Consider the following 26,947-nt stretch of genomic DNA (forward strand, 5'->3'; position numbering starts at 1 on the left):
CATTACAGAGCTCGTAACGTTTAGGTACATGACGCAATGACGCTCTCATTGTCACAGTTTCTCGCACTTTTGTTAGATCTTTCAAGTGCGCTTAAAAACATGAAATTGTGAAAACGTGGTGGCACACCATACGCGCAGGTTGCTTTTCTCTATGTACATGTGAAAGTATCGCCTTATTATTCATTACGTCCTAAAATTGCATGTCCTCGCATTTTGCAAAAAAATTTATAATCAACCAAAGATCAACACCGTGAAGATTAGTTTAGAGAAGAGGACTTAAATATAAATCTTAAGAAGTAAGTCTAAAGTAGCCTAAATTAAGAAAAAAAAAAAAAAAAAGTAAAATACAACGTTCATGTAATTGTTTTATTTCAAATGAACTTCAGTTGTTTCGCGCAAACGTTGCTGCAAATAGAGAAGGATATATCAATAATAAATAACGACTTTGTCATGAATAATGATAGTTATTTCTTGTATAGAAAAACAATTAGATTCATGAGAAATTATAGCTATACTGCAAAACCGCAAGGTAGTTATTACAGACAATCTGCTTTCTCGTTAAAAAAATATTGTGCGGTCGATACACAAAAAAGTTCTTGCTCGTGCTTAAGTTAATAAAGTCAAACGTAATAGCAACGTTGTTTCAGTATTGTGTTCATTAACGGGAAAAAAAAAAAATCGAAGACTTTCCCTAGTCTCTGTTAATGAAAGTTTTACATTCCGTTTATTGATCTGGCGAGAAACACAACGTTTTGCGTTTTGCGTTTTACGTCTTTCAACTACTAATCCGCTCTGTGCGTTTTACTAAGTACAATATAGGATTCTTCACCGACATAGAGTCCAATCGTATTGTGTTTTATTACTCTTTGCTAAAAACGATTATCTATGAAGACACCCATAAAAAAGTTGTAATTTACACTGCGTTCGTCTATTCCTTCTTCTTAAACATATTAATTAGTATTGTTATACCGCAATATCACAACTTAGACTAAGATAACGTAACATAGTACGTCTAACTATCAGCTAGACGCTCTAATTAGTTAGCTTTACCTTTTTTATCGTATATTATTTTGCGTGAGATAAAAAAATGCATAAAGCTCTATCTTCAGACGCTCGAGAGAACTCACTAAATATTTCTCTTAGTTTAGGTTTCCGCCTTTAATTTCATACGATTCTTATGAAATTTTGTTCACGCTCTTATTCAATTACGGCAGTTCTTCAAATTATGCGTATGCGTTGTCATTCGTATTTCGTTATAATGGAAACAAGATGATATCATTCCTTATTATGCTTATGCTGAACCGGAGCAACGTAGCTAAGTTTCAATGAACAAATAGTGAACAATCAAACAACTGACGGTGCAAAATCGGCGATTGTAATGTCAATTTCGAAATGCAATAATTCATAGAACACGTGTTTATGGCTGGTATTCATAATCAGTTTTTATATTTAAGACTATCTCTAAGCACATACTTAGGATGTCATAAATCGATGATACATACACTGAATTGCATCAATATCTTAAGGCATTACTTAAGACGATTTTGAAATAAACACAAATTATGAATACCGCCGTCATGTTTCATGGAAAAATTAATTCTAATATATATATAATAATCTATGGAAATATATGTAGTTCCGTCTAGTATCTTTATAATTCATATTTCGAGCTTAAGTAAGTTATATTCTATGCGCTTTTGAGTTTAATTAAAAGTCATTGCTTATGGAAAAAGTAGAGGTTTTACAAATGCGAAACTCGTTGCACAAATGAACAGCATGGCGATCTCTTTTCGATGACAATACTAGTTTCCGATTGTTTCGAAAACTAATCGACATCACCAGATGTATGTATACTTTCATGAGGAAGCTCATTATGACGAACACGATATAAGATTATACGTTCAATTCTTTTATTCTGATTCGCTAGAGCTAGCTTATCCGCCTGTAAAAATAGCCGAGGTTGAATTTATTACAGTCGAGAAAAATGTTTCATCATCAGAGAGATTTTATTATGTCTGGATAAATAATATAGTCATAAAAATAGGAAGTGTGTACAAATATATCAATCTTATAGTGCGACTATTATGATTTCTAAAACATTTGCCCTTCCCCTCGAATATAGTATTATTCGCGTGTATATGTATAATATATCTTGAGACACATTCGCATTCGCTCGATTTCTCTGTGACTGTCGTGATCAAACTTACGGATTGCGTGTACGAGAGGCTCATTACTCGCAATGCGTGCTCCCTTTCTTGAAGCTTGATTCTACGACACTAAAGCTCCGTGATTCCTGCGACATGAATGTCATATGCCTTTTCCGATCGATTAAAAGCGCTCATGTTGCATCGTGCACGATAATAACAAGCCGCAGTGCGGCTTTACATGCCGTTTTTATTAAAGACAAAGCGATTGAAGCAACGAACAAATTCTTTTCGGCAGCTTGCTATATGTTCATCATTACTGTCAGTGGTAGAATCAAGCCACGCAATGAATTAAATATATGAGAAGTTATGGAAAATGTTGGTATAGCCGATGGTATGTATTTAATAATTCGTAACAATTTTTTGAAATAATATGAGTAATAAAAAATAGAAATTGTCAACGTAAATATATATTGCTGCTATATTTTCAGTAATACAATACAACAAAACATTTTACAAGTAGGATAAAACTTGAAGTCTAAAATAAAAAAATTTAAATTCGTTTGAAAAATTGATTAAACAATTAACAAAATATATAATCTTGAAGAAAGCCTAACTGTTAAGAAAACAAGAAATATATAAACATTTAGTAAATGGTGAAAAATTTTACGAATTATTAGCTGCTGCTAATGTACTCTATAATTATACAGCTAACTCTGCCATATAATATTTTGGGCAAATTGATATCTGCACTGTAATTTTTAAGAACACCGAAGGTTTGAACACAGTCGGCGTTAGAAAGAGACAGAGTCGGTAATGATGGTCAGAGAGGGGGAAAGGGTTTAGTTCCAGCAATGTGCCTCAATGGGAGATGTCTTGAAAGATTACATATAACTAAGAAACATTCACACTTGTACTCAACCAGTACAAAAAAAAATTATATGCACAGCGAACGCGCCGCTCTTGCCAATATAATTATCGACAAGGGTTCTCAATATTCCTCGTCGTGTATGTGTGCGCTTTAACATCGCCTCTTACATCATTTCTCACGTTCTCGCGTCTTGTAAAATGTGATCTCTCTTTAATTTAATCAGCTTCAAGTTAATTGCAATGTAGAGATTTTACAAATCGCAGCAGTTTCCACAGCGCCAAAATATGGAAACCATAAAATGAGTCTCTTCGTTTTTTTGTTGTTAATGCTCTTAATAAGTATTATTATTATTTCCGATACTATAATCGATGTTTTATTTTCGTATGGCAGATGTCACGAATCACTAATTTAAAGATCACGTTATGTTACCACGAAGGCTCAAAAAAGGAAGATGCCATGTCTTTTTTTTTACTAACGATTGTTTGCATTGCGTTTTTTTCTTCTATTATTTTTAATACGGACGTCACAACAGCCCTCTCATCGATGATACTATGTTAGTGAACACAACTTCTGTTCTGCTAATAATGCAGAATATTTAACGAGACGTCTCGCTTTATACATGTCGGTTCTTTCGCCCGAGAACCTCATCGTCTTTTTGTCCTCCTTACACGCGCGCATAATTTGATTTCGTATTCTCACGCCTAAGTTTATGAGCGTGTTGCGAGATGATTTTTCACGATAGACGAATGTAGGTACACGACGAGCAGTTGACCAGCATACTGAAAAAAATGGTCGGACTTCCAACGAAACCATGTCCTAAGCGAGCTTCTTCTCCGTAATGTTATTGTTGGCGACGTAACCGTTGTTCGTGCCGTTGCTGTAACAACTGTTGTACTCTTTGTTGTAGATCGTGGCATAAGATGACACGCCATTGTGCGTCGCACTGTCGTTTTCATCCAAGATCGGCATGCAAACTCCACCGGACGTGCCATTTTGCATCTTCTTCGTGGAATTTTTGCCCGCAGGACCGCCTTTGTACTTCGTTTTGTAGAAATCCGAGAACAACCCGAGGAATAGAACACCGTGTAAGCCGATCCAGATCATGAAACCTCGCGGATAATCGCACTCGGTGAAGAGCAATTGGAATTGATGGCACATGATAAGCACAAATTGTATCTGAAATCAAGAGAATATCAAGAGCTAGGTAAATAATAAATAAATAAAAGTAGTAATAAAAATTCTGACATATAAAACTTTGCGTATATGTGTATGCCAATCACGATAGCTCGAAATATATCGAAAATATGTTTTATAGGCTAGAGAAATTACAATATAGTAATACCGACAGATGGATGGGATTACAGAGCGAATGGGATTTTAAATTGAGAATTGGTCAGTGATTTATTTTAATCCGCTTTGTTAATTCCATTTATTTAATTAATTTTATCAAACCTCAGAAAATAATCATTTTTATAAGAGTTACATTTATTTTGTAAATCTTTATCCAAGATGATTCCCTTGTATTATTTACGTTACATTTAAAAAATGATGTAAATTAAATTTTACAAAATACGAAATAACTTTTAAAAATATAGAAGAATGTACTCAATTACTAACGAATTTTCGGATAGAGTGCTATTTGCAAAGGAAATAATGTCGCGCAGGATAGAACGTTTTAATGAACGTGGTTCTGTAATCGCTACGATTATTACTGTTGAATTCTTAATAACGCGAGGCAGTGCCGAACTTACCATTTGCATGGTAGTGAGATGCTTCTTCCACCAGATGTACTTCTGATATTGCGGCCCCATTGCAGCTATCATGTAATAGAAGTACATTACGATGTGTACGAAGGTATTTAGGAGGGCAAAGAACGTGCTGTGGCCGCCCGGTGCAAATTTCACTCCCATCCACACGGAAAAGGGCATTACTCCGTGATGAATTACGTGAAGAGTTGAGACGTGTTGGTTCTTTTTCCTCAGAATAAAGAACAGCTAAAAAAAAAAAATCATGCAAATTTTTCGATTACTCTCTTTATTTTTCTTAATATAATTTGGCTTAAAGTATTCCCCAACAAATTACTTTCCAATGACATCAAAATAAATGTCGATTCAAACTTAAAAAATATTTTATCTTTCTATAATATTTATATAGATATAAAATATAAATGATAACTAATATTTCTTTGTATCAATGAGAGTATAAAAAAGTAGAATAACATTTGGAGGATTTCAACATGTTCTAATTAGAAATATAAATATTAAATGAAATAACAGGTATAAAGAAGAAGGAATTGATTATTCCTTTTCAAGTTAGAAAGTCTTTGACAAATATTTAAGATTCAAAGATATATAATCGAAATTTTTGCTAAAGTTTTAAATGAATTTATCGAACGAAACTTTCGTGCTTTTACATCTGTTTCAGTCTATCTATATCGACAAGTCAAGTGAAAATCGATACTCACCGTATCGAAGAACTCGGTAAATTTACTAAAATAGTACCACCAGCAGATTCTTGCCATTCTGAGAGCTATCGGGCTATACGAATAGTCCACCGGTTGGCATCGGAAGCTGTAATCTATCGCCCAACCGCTCATAAGATACTGAAACAATAACATACAAACTGTTCAACTATGCTTAACACATTTGCCAAAGTTGTGACTGTTAATCTTTATTATCTTTTACGTATAAGTTTTTGACACGATCATAACACATATATTACAAACTACGAGAGATTATCCTAAAAGACTATCAATTATAAACTGCGCTTCATTCTGCCAGCAAACGCAAAAAATAAATCAATAAAACGATGAAGAGGTTTTAGCCGTTTTAATTTTTGTATGATATAGAGATATGAGAAAACAATTTCTGCGTAAAAGGATTATAAAATTATCACAGGGCGGACAAATAAAATGTTTACAAATTTTGGTGCGACATTAAAATTATAAAATTTATTAGAATCAAGATTGAAAAAAGATTTTTTGTATTCAAATTATTCAAATTAATTTCAAGTTATTCAAGTTATTCAAATTAACAATAACAACAAGTTATTCAAATAAAAACAAGTTATTCAAATTAACAATTTACATGTCTATGATATTTCTTGATATTATGATAAAGATGCAAAAAAAAAAGGAAGGAAAAAAAAGGGGAAAAAAACAGAAGTATGGATCGATGTCCGCACTTCCGTCAGACGAACGCGTAAAATTTTCGAGTTAACGGTCCGTTCAACTGAATTTCCTTGAATTTAAGAATGGATTCGCGTGGTTGAAAGGCGTCGGACGCTCACGAGGTCGTTGCGAGCGTGGAATTAATTCGCTAAATGGGTCCAATTATACTCAAGAGTTGCAATACCGTTATAATCTGTTGCGCGACGGAAAGACATTACGTTTGCGGAGTAAATTAGTCTTACACTTCCTGTTCCTGTATTCATAGCAGCCTTTTGCACTGAATTGACAATCGAATGACAATCAAGTTCTAGTTGAGACATCCACATATGGAAGATCGAGTAGGTTAAATGATTAAAAAATGATACTCGAAATATATAACAATAACGAACGTTGCAAATATTTGTTAACCGTAATTATATTACTCGTCTATTACATTACTTTTTTTATCCGAGCAATTTTCGGTATATTTTTTAAAATTAATTTCCCGTATATATTTGCTCCAATGTTACGAAAATATGTTACTTTTATTTTAATCTATGAACGTAAATATCGCACGATCTATGGGCACATGTGGAACGTGCCGTCATCGGAAACAGTTATCGTATCTGTATTAAATATAAATGACAAAATAAAAAACATATTTCAAACGTAAAATAGTGTATAAAAATTAAAAAAAATAATCTTTTATTTTTTATGATATTTATATATATATATATAAAAAAGATGAAAGGTTAAAAAACTTTTATATATTTTTTTATTAATTTTTTTTTTCAATAGAGTGCGATTTATAATTACAAATCTTTCAGGATATTCTCTCGCGGCTTATGATATAATGAGCATGTCAAGTTATATATAATTAATATTGTTACACGCGATTGCAATTGATATCATTAAATGATAATTTTACGCATCGCGGGATATCTATCATTCGTGAAATTATGAATTTTTTTCATCAATTCAGCTCGGCACCTTGCAGCGCTCATCGATCGCTCGCATGCAGCAAAAATATTATCGTTTAAGAACTAACGGTCGCCGGTAAATACGACACAAACCTGGGAGCACCGGGTATGTTACGCCATATATGATACGTGTAACGCGAAAATTAATGTATTACGTATTTCACAACCACAATCTCATCCTTCTTAGCAAAATTCACAAAAATATGCAAAATAATACGTGCGTAATATCCTCCCCGTATGTCTAATACGTGTGATATTTTAACATGTAATTAAAATAATTAAACTATCTTGAAAATTCTTATGTCACGCACTTGACACCGATCGGGTAAAACAAGGATCATGCATTTAACCATAACATCTTTGCACGTTATTTCTTTGAAATAATTAGACATTGCTTATACGCGCAAGGAATATCTCGAGAAAAAGTGATTAGATTCTAATAAGATTCTGTGACTAATTTAGTAGTAGTCGTTAATGGACATTCCGTTTAGATAAAACTTTAATTAAATGGAGTAGCAAATATTGTAAAACATATGTGCTTAGCATTTCATTTAAATTCAGTGAAATTCTATATCTAAGGCCGATAAGAAGGACTATCGGCCTTACTATATCTTCTCGAAAGGACTATGAACGTTCATTCGTGAACAAATTAGAGAATTTGTTAGTATAATCAACTCATGTCAAAATCAGGAAAGAAATTGATTTGCGCGGCTACCTTCATTTGAATATAAAATACCTAAGTAGCCAGTTTAGAATAAATGTTAAAATACATGAAGAAGTTTATTATTTGCAACATCTTTTAGTTGCTTTACATTCGAAATTATGTCACAATTGTTTTGAAATTGATTTTGAATTAACATTATAACATATAATTTCACAATAAAAATTTGTGTGTAAAAAATTAAAAAAAAGTAACAGAATTGAATATTTCAATTTTGAATTGGATACCACAAGAAGAATGTATAATTTTAAAAATTAATAAGAGTAAACTTCTGCTTGTCTCATCATAATTTTTACCAAATTTTTACTAAATGACTTATACAAAATTTTTTTTCCTTTCTATCTCTTTTAAAAGAAATATTTATCATAGAAATTATTTAAAAATATCCTTTATACTACTATTTATCTATCTAATATACTAACTTAATATACTAACTATTTCGCAAATCTCCTTTTCTCTTTCTTATTCTTATGCAGATATAAATCAGCGATATTTCCTTTGTAATCATCATATAACACGTGCGTCATATATAAGGGACGCGTTTCGTGACATATCTTTCTTTAATATCTTCGATATCAAAGAAACTATCAAAACTGTTTGCACCATCGCTGTGACTTATCTCTTTCTTAATATGATAAAATTTTGGACATTTATATGTGACATCGACGACATTTGCACGCATATAACTGTATCGTGATACTGCGTATGCAATATCGATGAAACCGCAGATATAATATTGGCACTTTTTTAAACATGTATATGGATCAGCTAAAAATCCTTTGTAAAAACATATAAAAACACAAAATAAATATGAAATTAATTCATAAAGTAATCAATATAATTTTAAATTCACATTTGAAAGAATGTGATATTTTTATCGATGCCAATTTTAATTATTTAAGTAAGTTAAATTTTTAAATGTTATTAATAATCATTATTAATAATCATTATTTTTATACTTATATTTATAATATTTTTTTTTCTACTGTACAATATTAATTAATATAATGATAATTAAGTGATAGTTTTTAAATAATGTTTGTTCAAAGTAATACCTCTACTATCGTCCAAAATTTAAGAAAAAACTTAAACATTGATTCGATCACAGAAAATACATTTTGAAATTATAATATTGATAAATATGTATGTATGTAATTAATATGCACATAATGTACATTGATTATCATGTGATTATAGCGATTGATATTCAATTTTGCAATCTCCATTTGCAAATTTATAGATAAAGATCAATATCACGAATCAGTTGTATTCTTGATCGAATTCCATTAGTTTCTTATCGCATTATTATTTGTTAAGACAATAATAAACAAAATTTTAATAATTCGATCTATGTACATTTCATTATTAATATATAGTCATTTAATATATTATTACATTATTATATTATTATAATATATATTATATTAATATATAATTATTATATTATTAAAATACGCTAATCTGTATAATTTTTATATATCTAATTTAAAATGATTCGAAAAAATTTTGTTTATTATTGTCTTAACAAATAATAATGCGATAAGAAACTAATGGAATTCGATCAAGAATACAACTGATTCGTGATATTGATCTTTATCTATAAATTTGCAAATGGAGATTGCAAAATCGAATATCAATCGCTATAATCACATGATATAATCAATGTACATTATGTGCATATTATATATCTAATTTATATTCATCTATAATCATATAAATTTTATTTATATTTATATAAATAAATAAATAAATTAAGAGATATAAATTTATCTATTTGGGTCAGACGAATAAGTCAACTTAATGGTTAAATTATAATTAACTGTAAGATAAAATATATAAATTATTAATATAAATTATATAAATTATTAATATAAATTATAAAAATTACTAATATATTAAATATTATAATTAACAAGATTTTTTTCGAATCATTTTAATTTTCGAAATCATTTCTTTCTAATAATAATTGCGTGTTGTTGTCTGTTTGAATTGGACTATCGGTATAGGCTACGTTGAAACAAAAGATAAAAGAGAAATAGTTTAAGATAATTCTCTGTCAATCAATGGAAAGACAATCACGATCAAGTCACCGTGATTACAAAATCATGAAGGGAGTAATTTTGTGTCAAATCTGAATGTACGTATATCGTGAATTTTGATAAACTTTGTTGCTTTGCCATTAAAGAGCATAAAATGAATCATATAATGGATTATCTGTGAGTGAACATATTTGAAATATTGTATTTTTCAATTTTTTTTTTATTATATTTGATTTCGAATTATTAATAAATTGATCTACAGATTTATTTGTTTAGAATCTCATTGTCACGCGTAATTATTTACACGGTAAATCGTGCAAATCCCTCTGGGGTAACGAGGTAAACTTGGTATTACAGAAATAAGAAGTAAGAAAAACAAACCTCGTAGAATATCCACATGGAGAAGAGGGTCTGTAGGGAATTATACATTATGAGGAATCCCCGAAGATCGAAAGGCTTTCTGTTTTCCATCAGCTTCGGTCCCAGAATCTTGCTAAAGTAAGCGTACGACAGGCATATCGCCAGAGTCGGGAAGGGGCTGCTCATCATCGCCCAATCCTTCACTCTGGGATCTGAAAACAAACAAAGAGAAGGTAAAGTTAGAAAAAGCAAAATACAATTATAGACGAGAAGAAGCCGCGGAAAGTCTGCCGTGTGAAGCCATTTAAAAGAAGGAAGCAGAGTAGATTTTGGAAGAGGAAGAAGAGGGGAGGATGGAAAAACAAAGCGAAATTCCATTCTCGCATTTCACAAACGTACGTCACATATACACATTGGAAAGTGGAACATTCGAGGACGATTTAAAAGTCGTCTTCGCATTATGCAACGTTCTCGTGCGACGCACACCTGTAACGGGGTCAAAATTCGTAACTGGCGACAGGAAGTACCGTTGCGGGCAAGAATCTGTTACGACATTGCCGACAAGTCCGCGTGCTCGTATTTGCCCGATGTCGCAATTGCAATCGCGATGTCGACCGCGATGAAAATTCAGCGGAAGATCGCCTTCGTCGAACGTCGCGTGATCGGACGTCGTTCGCGGTCTCCCGCGTTTTTCGCGTTTCTAGAATTAACAGGAGGATTTTTAGAATAGCGCGCCTAAAAGAGGAAACGTTATCCCGACGATTATGAGGCGGTAACACGTTCGGTCTTCCGAGCACCCTAGAAAACGCCATCGCCATTTTTCCATCCACCCTCGACGAGGAGGAAGCAGAAAAAGGCGCGAGTGCGTGCACGAGGCGCGAATGACCGAGCAGTCATTCTTCCGCTGAATTACCTTCGCACTCGTGCGACCCGGCGGATATGAGACCGATACATGGATTTTTTTTCTTTCTCTCTCTCTCTCTCTCTCTCTCTCTCCTCTCTTTCTGTCTCTACTTTTTTCAACATTCTCAGCGAAACGCTTGGATTCTTGGTCACAACACACAATTGATCGACGAACTCGATTACTCGAGCCGACGATGCGGCATACAGCTTGTCAATATTACATGTTACGCTTTATAACGCTTCCGTTTTAATCATTCACGCCATTGTTAATTACCAAGCCAATTTGAGCTCGGCGTTTAGCTTGCGGCTGCGAGACGGTGTAACGACGGTGTCTTAGGACACTCGGGTCACCCCGGATCGGATCTTAACGTAAAAAGATTTACGTTGATATCGACATGGAAGGATATCGCGGGACATCACCGGAGTTTTGTTTTAATCGATGAGAAAAGAGCGATGTCCCAATAACAAGCGCACGCCGGTTGGTATTGGAAAGGAAAGTGGGTGCAAGCAGGCGGGATATACGAGACACGCAATCGTAATGACAAAGCGTAGCGCTAGGCGACTAGGTGAATATTGCATCGAATTTCGTCTATCTGTGCACTCGGCCGTTACGTAAATACTTTTGCGAGGACTTTGACGAAATCAACAATGCGGCAAAAGGGCGGCCCGTCGTCGCAACGACCGAATAACGGAAGGCGCCTCCGCGTCTCTGTGTGGTACGGCCTACGATTAGCGGAAAATACGAGCCGGTATCCCGACGTCGACGCCGCTTCGTCGGAGCTACGTCTGTTTTCCGCGTGACACGAAAAGCCCTCTCTCCCTTCCGCGTTAACCGAAGGGAAAGGAAAAAAAAAAAAAAAAAATATCAGTCGCGGACACTGGCGGATTGCTGCTCTCATCGATTTTAAGACGCCGCGGCGAAACGTCAGACTGTGCGATTTTCTTCCTCTCGTCACGCCCCAATTAAGATAACGCCGATTTTACCCCATCAACGCCGTATTGACGCCGTACTCACGAACGTCCGTTATTTATGTTAATGCCCTTAGTTCTCCGGAACAGGCGTGCAATACGCGTGTAATCGACGACAAAAATTCGGCGTTGATCTCCTTTCATCTGATAATAAATGCAGAATTAATGGATCCGTCGTCAAAAGTGACTTTCTATCTATCGTGCTTTCGGCCACGTAATATCTCACTTTTACTTTCTATAATCTCTTTCATAAAAATTTAGAAAATTAAACAGATGTCCGAAATAATCATGAATATACATTTCGATAACTTTTATCGTCTACTTCTTTATGGATCTTTTTTAATTCTGGTCAACTCTCGAATAAATTTGTTCTTTTTCGAAACGTGGGACGACCGAGAGGTTTTAAATTAAACCTGATTGAAAATAGATCCTCTTCGGTATTTGGACGTTAAAGAGGCAAGAGGATAGTAAGATCTTATTAAATGGGAGTTCGGGCTCGCTCTCGTACCGCCACGCGGAAGTCGCGAAAGATATCGGAACAGGAATCACGGCTGAATGGCACGCGTATGGAAAATAGCGGGGGTCAAGGATTCCGAATGGTTCTCGGAGAAATTAGAAACGGAACGCTTGCCCCGGCATTACGACACGATATTGACTCGCCGGAAGATTCCGAAGGAGGGATATTCTCGTCGCCGTGAAAATACGCGCGGTAAACAGACTCTCGGAATCGTTGAAATTTCGGTTGTAATACGCGCGGGATTTCCGACGAGAAGCACCACGTCGCGGTTCTCTCGACCTCGTCTCTTGAATAAATTTGCACGGCTTCTCTCTCGTACGATCACCCGAACCCGGTGAAAACACCCGCGAGCACGGAGACGCGATCCCCCCCTCCCCCCCTCCTCTCTCTCCCGTCAACATTGTGAACGTATTATGTCATTTAATTAAACATTCAATAGCGAACTCTTTAATGGGCCGTATTACGTAAAAATCTCCAACGGTCTTCACGTTATTTCTCATTAACATATTTATAATATAAAATTACGTAACAACGGAAGAAAAGAACGACTCGCGTAATACGCTCATCTACAGGATTACATTAATCCACATGGCCTATTCACGATGCGTCAATGTAAAACGTATTACGGGTTATTTTCAATCTCATGAATTTATCAAGTCCCGCAAAAGTGGAACGAACAATTTTTATCGCCGTCCGATTCTATAACTCAAAAAGCTTTTAGTATGCTTCCTTATTGCCGAGATTAGACTTCAATGCGTCAATGGTTACATTATTGCGATCGTCATTCAAGAGAGTAAAGAGATTCGACAAAATGTTAGCTTCGAGCATACTCAAATGGTCATTAAAGATTTTCTTATGTACACCTTTAATGCATCAAGATGATATATAAGTTTCTGTCAATGCTCTTCCGAAATATTATTCCGAAATATATATTATAATATATCCGGTTATTCTTCCGCTGCGGTGATTTTTCTCTCTTAATAATTTAGAAGCGCCGCGCGAAATATATTCAGAGAGAGAAAAAGAGAGAGCTAAGAATATCATATCCGAGACATCTTAGGAAAAATATAATTTAAATTCAAATATCACGACATTACGCGCACTTAATTAATAATAACATATTAATTATAAATTGAATTATTTTTACGCTAAATGATAAACGTTATCATTTAAATAAGTAGTAAATAAATCAAATCGTGCTGAATTAAATTACGAGTGAAACAATTAATTTTTATTACGATCACGTAATTTTCGATTTTCGTTTGTCTGGGATAGAGAATTCTGGAACAGTAAAACTAAACGAGTTTTGGGATAATAACGTGTGTTCGTGATCCTTTCTTTTCATGACGTACATGGAAGGAACGGTTTTCGGAAATAACGTGTGTTCATGATCCTCTATTTTTATGACGTACATGGAAAGAATAGTTTTGCTGAAGTACCTAAAAATTTTGCTAGATATAGAGATTTGAAAATACTTTTGTCAGATCATCAAAATAATTATGTAAAATTATGTTAATTATGTTAAATAATTATGCGGTGATTATATCGCAATTTTTTTCAACTTTTATATTTTAATAATGAATTTGAATATCTTGTATATATGTAAATATATACAAGATCTTGTATATTGTAAATATTTTGATCTAAAATTATTTTCAGATTTATATCTGGCCAAATTTTTAGACTTCAACAAAACTGTTCTTTCCGTATCTATATTTTTCAAGCGATTTTTTTGTTAGCCTTTAAAAGTCATTTGATTCTATAAATTGGAACTATGTGTAAAAAATAACTAGGAAAAGATAAATACGGAATATTTCGGTGTGAAAGTTAAAAAAAAGTTGAAGTATGTTAGGACATAATTAAAAGGTTTGACTTACCGGACTGATTGTCCATAAGGTCCCTATAACTATGCACCAAGCTTGTCACTACGCTCGTCATCTTGAATAGGATCTGAAAGAGAAATATAACAAGAATTATTTCTTGCTTGTATTTTGCTCTCGGGAGAACGGCACTGAGTATGTTTCTTAAACAATGTAGAGCATGATCGAAGTTGTATAACATGTCTGTATATGTATGTCAATATTAATATATTGCTAATAAAGTTCAATTCTATTATTCCTTTCAAACATATAAATTTATTCTCGATAATATTATCATTCAAGAGGAAATAATGAACCTCTTATTTTTCCCCTGCGTACATGCAGTAATCGATCTGAATGAAACCTATCAAGTTAAGCAGTTAGTATTTGTAAGTGAACCAACGAGAGAGAGAGAGAGAGAGAGAGAGAGAGACCCATTATTGAAAATTTCAAGCTCAATGACATCTTTACTCAGGTTACCAAGAAGTATATATCTTTTATAAAATTTGCGAAAGATAAACAAAGTTCTCTGGTTGGCCTCGAAGAGTTTTATAATTGCCAATGTTAAAGAATATGTTTACTTCCGACTTATCTCATGATTTATCTTTCGAATTACTCTTTGCATTATATCATTATATGTAATGAATAATCATTATTGTTATATGTCAAGACTATAACTTCAAAGTGAACGTAAAGAACTCAACGAGGAAGGAAAGAAAGACCAATTTATAATTTCAATAATAAAAATACATTATAAATAGAAATTATGTCACAATTTTGAACAAAATTCGTTACTCTTATTTCTTTTAAACTCTGTCTTGTGTCAATAAATTCTACTTACTTCCTGTTTTCGGCCTAATTATTTCTGGTGCATTCACGTATAATTTTCATGACACGCTCACGCCCCCGTCCCAATTTTGTGTGTCAAATATTGTGGCACATGTTGTCTGTTAGTGGGTCGAAGTAACGGTCACCCGCAGAACGCACCCGTATTCGAGCTAACATTTCATCGAATCTCTTTATTGAACAACGACCGTGATGACATTGCCATTGACACACTGAGCTCCAATCTCGGTGTAAGGAAGGCGTAGTCGAGTAGCAACTATATATGTAGGCGTATTTTACGCGCTCGATCGCGATAAAGCGAATACGAATCTACATATAGTTATGTAGATTAATTCATATTTGATAAGTGCACTTAGTGCATATGAATCAGATACGGTGATTGTTCAAAGACTGTGTAAAGACGGCGCCGAGTTTTTCTCGTATTATGCCGCGAATAAGAACCGTCCTTGCCGAAGCGATCAACATGATCATTATATACTTCATCATTTGCTAATATTCTTCTTAATGAATTTGTTTATTCATTAATATTTCTTAATTATATATATATATTACTGCTTGTTTCCTTAATAATTCTTAATTCGAATGTAATTTGTAGATTTGTAATAAATGTTTTCAATGGATGTTTTATCTAGTTTGTTTAACAAATAACTCGTAACAAATAACCTTATTGTTAGAAATTTAGCAATCAAGATCCTGTTTGCCGAGGAATTGGCTGTGATTCTATTGTTAATTATATTCAATATATAAAAGAGAAATTATTTAATAATTTATCTTGATTGCTAAATTTCTATATATGAAATAAATTCAAATAATTTTTTATTATCAACCACATGCCACTATTTTTAGCAGACTTATAACATAGCGATTCGATAATCAAATATCTTGATATCGATTAAAATCTCTTTTTATCGGATACTTTTCCATATTTCTCTTGCTTATATTTCATAATTTTCAGTGTGAAACGTATCATAAATTTACTTAATCTGTTTTGTGACTTTGACTTTTGTTCAATTTGGAAATCAAATTTATGTCCATTACTTTTTAATTCTTAAATGCTAATCTTATTTTATATATAGTAAAAGAATTATACATTAAATCATAAATATTTATACGTCTATCGAAATAACTAAACAGATACATTTAAACATAAATTTCTTATTTCCTAATACGAATAAATGGTACACAGAGTTGTGCTCGACAAGTCTAAAAATATGTCCTGATATAAATCTGAGAATAATTTTATTCAATTATCAAAATTGTTATATTTAAACATAATAATAATATTGCAAAAATTTTTGATATCCTAATAATTAATTTGAATATCATACATAATAATAATTTTGAAGATCCGACAAATTATTTTCAAATCCTGACCAAACTTTTAGATTTGCCAGTAAAAGCGTGTAAAATATAATTACATTATTATAAAATATTATTTGATAGAGCTTCTTTTCATCTAAAGATTTATATTGAATGAGATTTTCCTTGCGTTCGATTTAATTCGTCATCAAAAAAAAAAACCGAATGAGAAAGTTTGACGATTATTGTAAAAGTCGTACATGGTACGATTACTCACCGTGATGCGGTTGTTATCGATTCTCCTTTCCTATCATTGCGATTTTTATCGAGAAGCCTTTTATGTATGTGTCATCGTTGAGTGGTTAAGTAGAGATAATACTGATAGCGACAAGGCACGCCGGTGCAAATCGGGATTTAGCCGAGACTTATCGAGTCGCGTAAATTACTCTCTCCGGCTCTCTCGATGTGTGACGTAGTCCTCCCTGCTCGATTACGCATATTACGTAAAACAGACAGGTGGGTAGATGTCGGTGGAAGGTCTTCGAAACAAAAAAGGGGAAAGAGAGAAAGAGGAGAGTGGAAAAGTAGTGACACGAGAGAGACCACCTTCGACAACGCGAAGTGTGCCGCGAGAAAGTTACTAAACGTACGATTACAACGCGTTAGAAACAATTGCACCAGAGTTAAAGTTAGTGTAAACCGGGCGGGGGAGAGGGGGGGCTTCTATGAAGCCTCGTCAGATTGTACATACTTGGTCAATTAGATTTTGCCATACGCTTAGGATTCGGGAGAGAGGGGAGATTTTTTAGTTTTCCTTGGTCAATTAGATTTTGCTTAATTTTTTAAGCGTTTATACACTGTTTTTCTTCTTTTTTTTTTTTTAATATCTGCGAAACATTTTAACGATTAAATTGAAAAAAAAGATGAAAAAATTCGAATTCTTTTTCAGGTCTTACATGCATTTACATTTAATTATATAATTTTATATAATATGCGTTTATTAAATTCCAATTAAAAAAGTTACTTTAAGCTTTTTCCCAATGTTGCCTCACATTGAAAACATTTATAGACGCAATTAATGTTTTTAAATTTTTTAGCCAAGAATTTTTTAAGCGTGTTCATAAACTTTCTCTTTCTTTTTTTTTCTACTCTTTCTTTTTTTTTTAACATCTGCGACATTACCTAATAGCATTTGAACGATTAAATTGAAAAAAAAAAAGAGATGAAAAAATTCGAAATATATGTAATTATATATGTAATGGAAAATAAAATGTAAAATAGCAAAACTTCTTTTTCAGATCAGATCTTACATGCATTTACATTTAATTATATTTTATATAGATCTTATATAAGATGCGTTTATTAAATTTCAACTAAAAAAGAGAAAATAATTTCGCAGGACTATCCGTGCAACATCATAAATTACCGTGCAATGTAATTAAATAAATAATATCCAGATTGCAATTACGTAGCAGTTTATTACTCGCCTATCATTACATCCGCATGCGTGAAATAATTCCCGTAATGTTATAAGAGTACGGTATCTCTAGATGCAATACAAGACTATTCAAAATAGTCCGTTATCAGTATGACTACGGCACGGTCGTTTTAGCTTATCAGTAGCGTAAAACCGGATTAATCAGTTTGACATTCCTCTCTCATGGGCATGCATTTAAACGAGTTCCTAATCAATTAATTTTGCATAAAATTCGCAAATGCTTCGCCAATCATAGCAATACGATGAATACGATTCTTCTCTTAAATTTCATTTTTATTCTTCTCGTATTTACATCTTTTGCAAATATTCGAACATCCTGTGCAAACAGGATATTATTGCAACAGGATATTATTGCTTGATTTATTTAAAAGAGAAAATAATTAAATAAATAAATTTAAAGTAATGCGATATGTAAAGATCAAGCATATTAATTTTAATAATGCGTTCAATTTTATGATATATTTTTGATAAATGTTATTGATAAATGTTATTTTAATACGAAATTTAATGATACATAAATACAATAATTTATAATACGTAGAATTTTTTAGTTTTACTTGGTCAATTAGATTTTGCTATATGCTTAATTTTTTAAGCGTATTTATAAATTGTTTTTCGTTTTTTTTTTTAATATCTAGCGACATTAGCATTTTAACGATTAAATTGAAAAAAAAAGATGAAAAAATTTGAATATAATTATATAGATTTCATATAAGATTTTATATAAGATTTATTAAATTCCAACTAAAAAAGTTAGTTTAAGTTTTTTTCCAATGATGACTAACATTTATAGACGCAATTAATGTTTTTAAAATTTTTAGCCAAGATTTTTATCTCTTTTTTAAGTAGCAGGTTATTTGATTGTAATTGCTCGTTCTAACATAATATTACAGGTTATTATGCATCTTATATTTTTTTATTAAGAAAAATTTGAATAGAGTGAGATTTCAAATGTAATGATTCTATCAAACAAGCCATAAGTCAAGCTCATTTCGTTTATATACAGACGAAAAGAATTTTTCCATCGAAGTAAAAATAAAATTTTTGACAGATAAAAATTTGACAGATATAGATTTAAAAATAATTTTGTCAGACTACCAAAATACTTATGTAAAGCGTTCGAATCGCTACAATATAAAAAATTTTTGCAGTATTATCATGATTAATGTTCTATATAATAATTGCATGATTGTATTAGAAATCTCATACTAATTTTTCTTTTTATCTACACTCGAAAAGGTACAAAAATACAAAATACAAAAAATGCAATAATAATCTGTATATTAGAACAACTAGGAATTATCAAACTGTTTTTTTAATATTTTTAATATGTTTTAAAACTATTCTTTCCGTATATTAAGTGATATATAATATTTCGCGCCAAATTCCTAATTTTACGATAAAATTGACTAAACAAAAATGTTTAAAGCAATTCTAAAATAACTTACCAAGTTTTTCATGTTTTGTCTAATTTAAAGTAAAGTCTTTTTTAAGGAAGTTGTTGAGATCCCAACAGTGTTCAAGTTATAGGAAATTAAAAATAAAAGACTTTCGTTCATTTGCAAGTAAAAAAAAAAACAAGACGTATTGTTTCTCATGTAATTTCAAGAAAACTCAAATTATAAAAAATGTTTGAAGCTATTTAGCTATTCAAGATGATCAAAGATTACATATCGCGGAAATAATGAAAAAATGAAAGAATAATGAAAGAATAATGTTTAATTAAGTTCTTACATGGGCAACAAATTAATTATGACGTATTTAAGGAATATTCCAAGAATATTCTTCATATTTCTTCAAAAATTTGAGTAATCCTTCTGAGATTAGATTTTTTATATTGCGTTTTGCGGAAGTTCGTGCCTTATTTTAATTAACTAAAGCAAGATAATCTCGTAAGTTTTTAAACGATATAGCTGATAAAAATCATAATATTTTTATATACAAAATGTATGTCTCTTTTTCTTTTCTTATTTATGTTGAGTTATTCTATATCTATATTGTGATATACGGAGAATTTTAAGATAGATTAGCATTTCTTTGTGTCATTGTAATTCAGCTAATCGCGTTGTCAAGTTTGTTCGCGATTCACATCACATTGCGTTATCGAATAAATATTGTCATTTACATTATCACATTTTCGCAAACATTATCTATGAATCACTAGATATCGCTTAATTGAACCATGTGTTTAGTCAAGATTTCTATATGAATTTACAGCGATATTTCGTCAATATCAATATTATAATATTCGTAACATGGTTATTTATGATCGGCAATACAAAGTAAAATTTTAAACATATTTCTGCAATCGTAAATAAAATGGGGCGCAACGTAACACAAATATCGTATTACGTTATTTTTAAAACAACTCCAATGCAAATGCAATGTTTTACTATTAATTGTGTTATATTTCTAACGTATGACATTTCGTGTAAATCAGAAGTGTAATTTTAGCACGTATAATTTTAAGAAACTTGAATATTTATATAAGGTATAATCAACAATTCATATTAAATGCACATTAATAATAAAATAATAATAAATATTCATTACGATATTTAAATGGTAAATTGTCAATGTAAATTGCTACGATTAACGGACTGCATGATTGAATATACTGCTGTCAAGAGGTTTTATGTATGAAATACGTTACGAGGTGGATATATTCGTCAATTATTGTGAAAGATATAAACAATGGAAACGACACAACAAGCGAAAACGATGATTCAAAACGCGAATTCTCAGTTCGAAAAGAAATATTTACCTTATTGGTGAAATATTTATTATTTCCTTATTTCAAGTGAACGTAATTTCGCGTTATTTATTATAGCGTTCACGATCTAAGAGAGTAGAAAGTTGTACTCGCTTGCCGTCTTGCAGTATAATATAGCCGATTATACGAACGACACGTAATGAAGATTAAATAATACCGACGAACGTAATTGCTGCTCTACCGTTTTTATATCGCGGACGAAATGTTGCGGACTCTCGGTTCCCGCGATTAAGAACAATAGTCGCGAAGTTTGGCGATCACGGCGATTATCGCGTGCTTCTCGTTCTCGTCTTCACCTAATCGCGATGAAAGATTTCGATATTATCGCTCGACGGGAAATAACTGTGAGGTAAAAACTGTCACGTTCGGTCGCGACGATCACGGCCGGAGCGGAGATTGCGAGCGAAAACGAACTGATAATTCGAGATCTGAAATTTGTGTATTACGAATACGTGTGTTGCACTCGAACAATAGATACTCGGTATTGTCATTGAGCGCACGATTGACGATTGAAAAATGTACGTACGAGAGCACGTTACCCGGCCTCTTTCTTCCGGCCGACTCTTCCTGTATAAATTACCTCGGATTAATGTTTATTATTAGTCGGCAAATGATTTAATCAGTTCTCGCCGAAATATACCCATATATGCACGAATCGTTTGAAACTTGCGTACGTAATCAGCCATGCAAGTCGCACTTTCTCTTAATTCTTTCGTAAGCAAATTCTTTGAAAGAATGTCTTGTTGCGGTATCAATATCGGTACGAGATGCGATATTAATGATCGTAAAATAGGCAACTACGGCACTTAATTCTCGATATACATGCCGATAAATTTCCAACACCGATAAAAACGTGATTCTTGAATCTATTTACGTCCCGATCGTACCGAATAATTTTGTTGCCAAAGGGTCGAGACGCGAAGGATTAAAACCTCGGTGTGCCGGGTGTAAGAATATGTAATGCTCGAATGTAGGAACGAGACTTTTATCGATAGTTTTCCAACGTTAGCACGCGATTATGCGATCAAAGCGCGTGTATTCTATATTTACACAATGCGTTTTGCGTTTTTTTTCCCGGGCTGTGCTCGAGGCCGTTTCGATTAATCCGACCAGCAGACTGCAATTGCGGGTGTTCGCGAGGGGATTTCGTTCAAATTGATTTACATAAATATCGAATAAACAGATACGGAGTCGAAAAGGAAAAACACTGTGGCGCCCATGGTTTTTATTAACGAGAATAATTCTGAGAAATTATTTGTCGATAAGCGTGGCTAATGGTTCTGACAAATAGCATTTGCATCATTATAAATTTCCATATAATTGCAGGATTTTTTATTTTAATAATCTTAACAACAGTTAGAAATCTGAAAAGAAAAAAAGAAAGAAAAAAAAAAAAAAAAAAAAAAAAAAAAAAAAAAAAAAACGAAAATTATTTATTATACAACGTCAAAACAAAGAGTAACTGAAAATTCTAATTCCAATGTTTTGTTAGAATCGATTTAAATTTTCCCTTTTGATATTAAATACGTACGAGCAGAAAATGTTAATTTTTATGCTCAATCGCAAAGATGGGAATCGATAGGCATTCAAAATGAAAACTTCGGCGGAAAAGCGACTTTTTCGAACAAAAATGCTTTTACACCGAAATATCATGTGTATGAAATATCTTGTACTTTTTCGATCTTTTGCAACAATGTTTTCCATGAATATTTAAAAAAATAGATAAATAAAAACAATTTTTTTCGAATATGTACGTATAAAAAAACTAGAATTTATTTAACTAAAAACCTGGTGTGACTTGAATGTTTTTGAATGTACATTCCGTGTCGAGTGCAAGGAATGACTAGTATTTTTACTAGATGTTTAGCGGTCGCACAAAGTTACGAGGTGACAATACAACGATATGGCACTATTGCCTTTGTCAAGTTTCAACGTTGCAGCGGTTTCTGCGTATATGCAGTGCTTCAAATTACAAAGTTCCATCCCTCTGGCAAGGCTGCGCCTGGTCATGACATTTATGTATTAATTTGGGCAACGTTTTCGATGATGGTGCATATTAACAATGCGATACGCGCGGCGATTCGAGAGGCGTTGTCATTAAGACTTTGGATTCCCTCCCCCCCGACTTATTTTTTTAACTAGAGATCAACATACGTTCGATAAAATTCCTCGGCGAGCATAAGTCACACAATATCGAAATGTAAATATTTTAACTGCTGATTACACGCGTAGTTCGAACCAACGACAAAAGGCATCATGATGTCGAACAAGTTCACTGTGATTTGATTTCGCGGTGGTTATTATCAGTTAAAATTACATTTCAGCATTGTGCCGCTCGAACGTAAGAGAGAAAGCGAACCGAACGGACGGTCGTAGCCGTCAGTAGCGAAACTTGGCGATTACAACGAAAGTAAATTTTGCGTAAAGCGGACGATTATGGCGCAGCTTTATCGAAAACGCTGATTGAATCGTTACGTTGCGGCGCGGCCGCAAACATTTGGCGGGAGAACGAATGGATACGAAGCTTTCCTAAACATTACCCAATTTTATTGTTTTACATTCTCGTTATTCTCTCCATTCCTTCGTACAGTGTAGCTATAAGTTTGATTAAAAATATCCACAAATTGCAAAATAAAACGCAGTAAAACCTAAATTGTTTCACATTCCAGGCGCGATCATTTTTTTAATGGACGCGACGAGCATCGCGACAGGTATAAATATATAGGAATATATGTGGAAAAATGTTTATTAGGAAAAAAAGTTTTTGGAAAGATAGAGATTTTTGCTATCCGTATAAATCCGTATAAACGTATTATTCATTCAAATCACGAAGCAAGTCTGATGTTTTATGTGACAGTAACTTACTTTCAAATTAGAAAAAACCAAGAAGCAAATATGTTAAATTATATGATAAAAATATATTTGTACAAAATTTTATATTCGTATATTATTATTTTTATATTATATTCACAAATTTGACTTAAATATTATATCAGAAAAATTTCTGTATTTTATGATTAAATTTCTGACGATCCTAATTAACATTGGAGCTATTAACATTATCTCGAAATAAGAATTAACTCGAGAGATAACTAATATAAAATATACTAACATAGAAGATCGAATATCGCCCGATAAAACGTTTTATATGAATACATTGCGGAAAAGAATTTTAAACTTGCCCATCATTAATTTCTAATTTGTTTATATTCAAGAGAATAGCAGAACTCGCTTTAAGACAACTGACAAATAAATCGAAATTTTGCATTCTGACACTCGAGAAAGTTGGAAATCGCGAAATTTAAGCGAAGGAAGAATCTTTTAGGAAAGAATGATAATATATTTAGCCGGGAGAAACGTTTATTGTTATCAATCCGGAAAACGCTTCTCGGCGACGAGAAAATCGCGCGACCGAGTTTCCTCACATCCCAGCGGATTCCGACATCCTCGAGCGTGATGATTAGATTCGCACGCGGGGATTTCTTTCCGTTTCGGGCGTTCCTGGCGCCTCCTCCGGCCGCACGGAATTCCCCTCGTCGGGGCGGATCGATCGCAGGTGCGTCACTTAACCTCAAAGCACCGCGTCGAGTGCGGACGCCGGTACACGCGCGCGTGCACGCTTCTCGATCACGCGGCGCCGCGCGGCGCGGCGCGGTGCGGCGCGGCGCGGCCCGTTCCGCACGCGGATTATTACACGGGTTACACCCACCTGCTATTCCACGTCCTTTTCTCCGCGCGATGATCCTTCCTCTGTCTAGCCACTTCCGTCCGCCAAGCACCCTTCGTCGTCCGCGAGCACCACGTAACCGGTGCCAGTAGCAGCAGCTCGTGGACGACTATGTGATCTCGTATCAGCAACAGCACCAACAGCAGCAGTACCGGTAGCAGCGGCGGTAGCACCCCGCGTCCGTCGTCGTTTCTCCTCCTGTCACCTGGCCGCGCACATAAACGCACGGCACGCGACGCACCACCTTCCGCGCTCAAGAACGATAAGCGCGGAGGCAACAACCTCGGCGTTTCTTCTTCCGTGATCGTCGTTACTTCCCCTCGGCGCCGGCGGTCGGTCGGTCGGTTCCCTCCCGCGCGGTTGCGACCTCGTGATGAAGTGTGCCGCGAATGAGCGAGCGAACGAGTGAATGACAGGAGATTATGTGTTCGTCGTGTCGTGGCTCGGCGAACTCGACTCGAATAACGACTGCCCGGTGCCGACCGTAACTTTTTTTCGCGACCACGCCGAGCGGCACGCGTCGTCGTCGTCGTCGTCGTCGTCGTCGTCGTCGTCGTCGTCGTCGTCGTTGTCGTCGTTGTCGTCGTCGTCGTTGTCGTCGTCGTCGTCGTCGTCGTCGTCTTCTTCTACCTTCCACCTCCTTCTCCTCCTCCTTCTCCTTCTTCTCTTCTACGTCGCCCGGCGGTGGATGTACGAAAGGGGCAGGCGAAGCGGAAGAAGAGGGACGATGGAGACGGAGGAAAGATAGAGGAGTAACCGGGAAAAAGAGAGAAAGAGAGAAAGAGAGAGGGATTGGTGCCGCTGCTAAGCTTCACACACGCGGTCACGCTCGAGCGACGAACGTCCCCGCCTTTTAGCACCGACGCTGCCGCCGTCCGCTGCCGTCCGCTGCCGTCCGTCCACTGCCGCCGACGAGTCTCGCCTCTGTACTGCTTACTCGCCCGCTAGGCGAGCGTACTAGTCGATTGCCTTCCCCCGACCGCGTCCTCCCTATCGCCGTCGCCACCGTCGCCGCCGTCGCCACCGTCGCCGCCGTCGCCGCCGTCGCGCTTTTCCGTCTCCCTTTGGTACTGGCGCAATCTCGCTCGCTCGTCTACATCCTTCGTTCTGCTCCCCCGTGTTATCTCCTCCCGCCACCTGCGCGCACTTCCGCACCGGCTTGGTCTCTTTCTCCTTCCCTCCCTTTCTCTCTCAGCTCACCGGTCGCGCGTACTCCCTTTTTCTCTCTTTTATTTTTTTTTTTTACTCTTTCCCCACCCCGAGGTTATGCGACGCTCGTTCGAAGGCTCTCGTGTCTGCCCTCGGGTCTCACCTCGCTGTCCTTCTTCATTTAATCGGTAATAGCCGGATAGTTAATATCGCGAATATTAACTATGACGGAAACGACGGAACCGGTGAACATAACGGGCGCGGGCGAGCTTGTGGCAGCTCGTGGCGAGACCGGCGAGGCGCGTCGCGAATCTGACGCCATCTCGCGGTATGACGTTCAAATTGCAGATTTGCAGCGTCTCGGATGATGAATGCCATGTGTGAAATTTGTCTAATCCTCAGGAGACTGAGAGCATTAATTGTGTTTTGCAACTACTAATTACTACAATTACGTATGAAAAATTCCATTCATTTTTTCTTAGATTTGATTCGCTTATATCATAATTTTTTCCATTGGAAATTATAAAGACTTTAGACTTTATTATATTTTGTAAGGAAAACCATTTTTTCCACCTATATATACTTTACAAAAATTCAATTTAATACTGACTTATATAATACTAGAAATTACTTATTTTATGTATTAAAAGCCTTAAATAACGTTTTTATAAAAACAATTAATTATTATTTTTCAGTATTAAATTTCTATAAGAATACATGAAGTAAAAAGTGAAACCTTATTCATTAGAATACAGTTAAATTCACACAAATAAATTCTGGTTTTATTTGTTATGTAACTTTTTCCAATTTTCGGGCACTTTAAAAAAATCACCAGATCACTAGTTGCTTCTGATAGCTGATCATTGCAGTGATTATTATTTCAAGAATTATTTTACACTTTTACGTGATTTATTGGACAGATATCTTATTCTCTGACATTTTTTATAAGTTTTAAGAATATAAAAATATCATATTTTTAAGAAAAAAATACAAAATAAATATACGACGCAAAGACTTTTTACATGTCACTTTTCGCCTCTAACGTCACACAACCCATGTCACGCCGCGAGAGAACCGAGCCTTAAATGTTCTAAATATTTATTTCGATGATTTAAAAAATTATTTTTCATATCCATATTCAGCA

General features: G+C 34.4%; 1 protein-coding gene and 1 long non-coding RNA gene across 4 annotated transcripts; one reads left to right on the forward strand and one right to left on the reverse strand.

The window, feature by feature from the left end:
- Nucleotides 1-444: 444 nt before the first annotated feature.
- On the reverse strand, nucleotides 445-26,050 carry LOC105431158 (very long chain fatty acid elongase 7). Of its 3 annotated transcripts, none has more exons than XM_089074566.1 (6): nucleotides 24,637-26,050; nucleotides 14,530-14,602; nucleotides 10,285-10,475; nucleotides 5,480-5,617; nucleotides 4,767-5,009; nucleotides 445-4,191 (listed from the first exon to the last, which is right to left on the reverse strand). In XM_089074566.1, the coding sequence occupies exons 2-6, from the start codon at nucleotides 14,588-14,590 to the stop codon at nucleotides 3,832-3,834; spliced, it is 993 nt and encodes a 330-aa protein (XP_088930692.1). In that variant the 5' UTR covers nucleotides 14,591-14,602; nucleotides 24,637-26,050; the 3' UTR covers nucleotides 445-3,831. The 3 variants fall into 3 exon arrangements, with proteins under 3 accessions (XP_088930692.1, XP_088930693.1, XP_088930694.1); XM_089074567.1 differs by lacking the exon at nucleotides 24,637-26,050 and adding an exon at nucleotides 20,945-21,152; XM_089074568.1 differs by lacking the exon at nucleotides 24,637-26,050 and adding an exon at nucleotides 15,353-15,431.
- Nucleotides 4,082-5,023, forward strand: LOC148937079 (uncharacterized). The gene is made up of 2 exons (XR_016138742.1): nucleotides 4,082-4,219; nucleotides 4,331-5,023. It is a non-coding gene; the product is annotated as an uncharacterized LOC148937079 (long non-coding RNA).
- Nucleotides 26,051-26,947: the final 897 nt, after the last annotated feature.

Source organism: Pogonomyrmex barbatus, unplaced genomic scaffold (genome assembly GCF_055798465.1).
Source record: "Pogonomyrmex barbatus isolate J1 unplaced genomic scaffold, ASM5579846v1 scaffold17, whole genome shotgun sequence".
In the NCBI taxonomy this organism is placed as follows: Eukaryota; Metazoa; Arthropoda; class Insecta; order Hymenoptera; family Formicidae; genus Pogonomyrmex; species Pogonomyrmex barbatus.

Coding starts and splice junctions, on each gene's coding strand:
- LOC105431158 (XM_089074566.1), bottom strand. CDS start 14,590: ATGACGAGCGTAGTGACAAGCTTGGTGCATAGTTATAGGGACCTTATG. Junction 10,476..14,529: donor CCTTATGGACAATCAGTCCG/GTAAGTCAAACC, acceptor GTTTGTTTTCAG/ATCCCAGAGTGAAGGATTGG. Junction 4,192..4,766: donor ATCTCACTACCATGCAAATG/GTAAGTTCGGCA, acceptor TCTTGATTTCAG/ATACAATTTGTGCTTATCAT.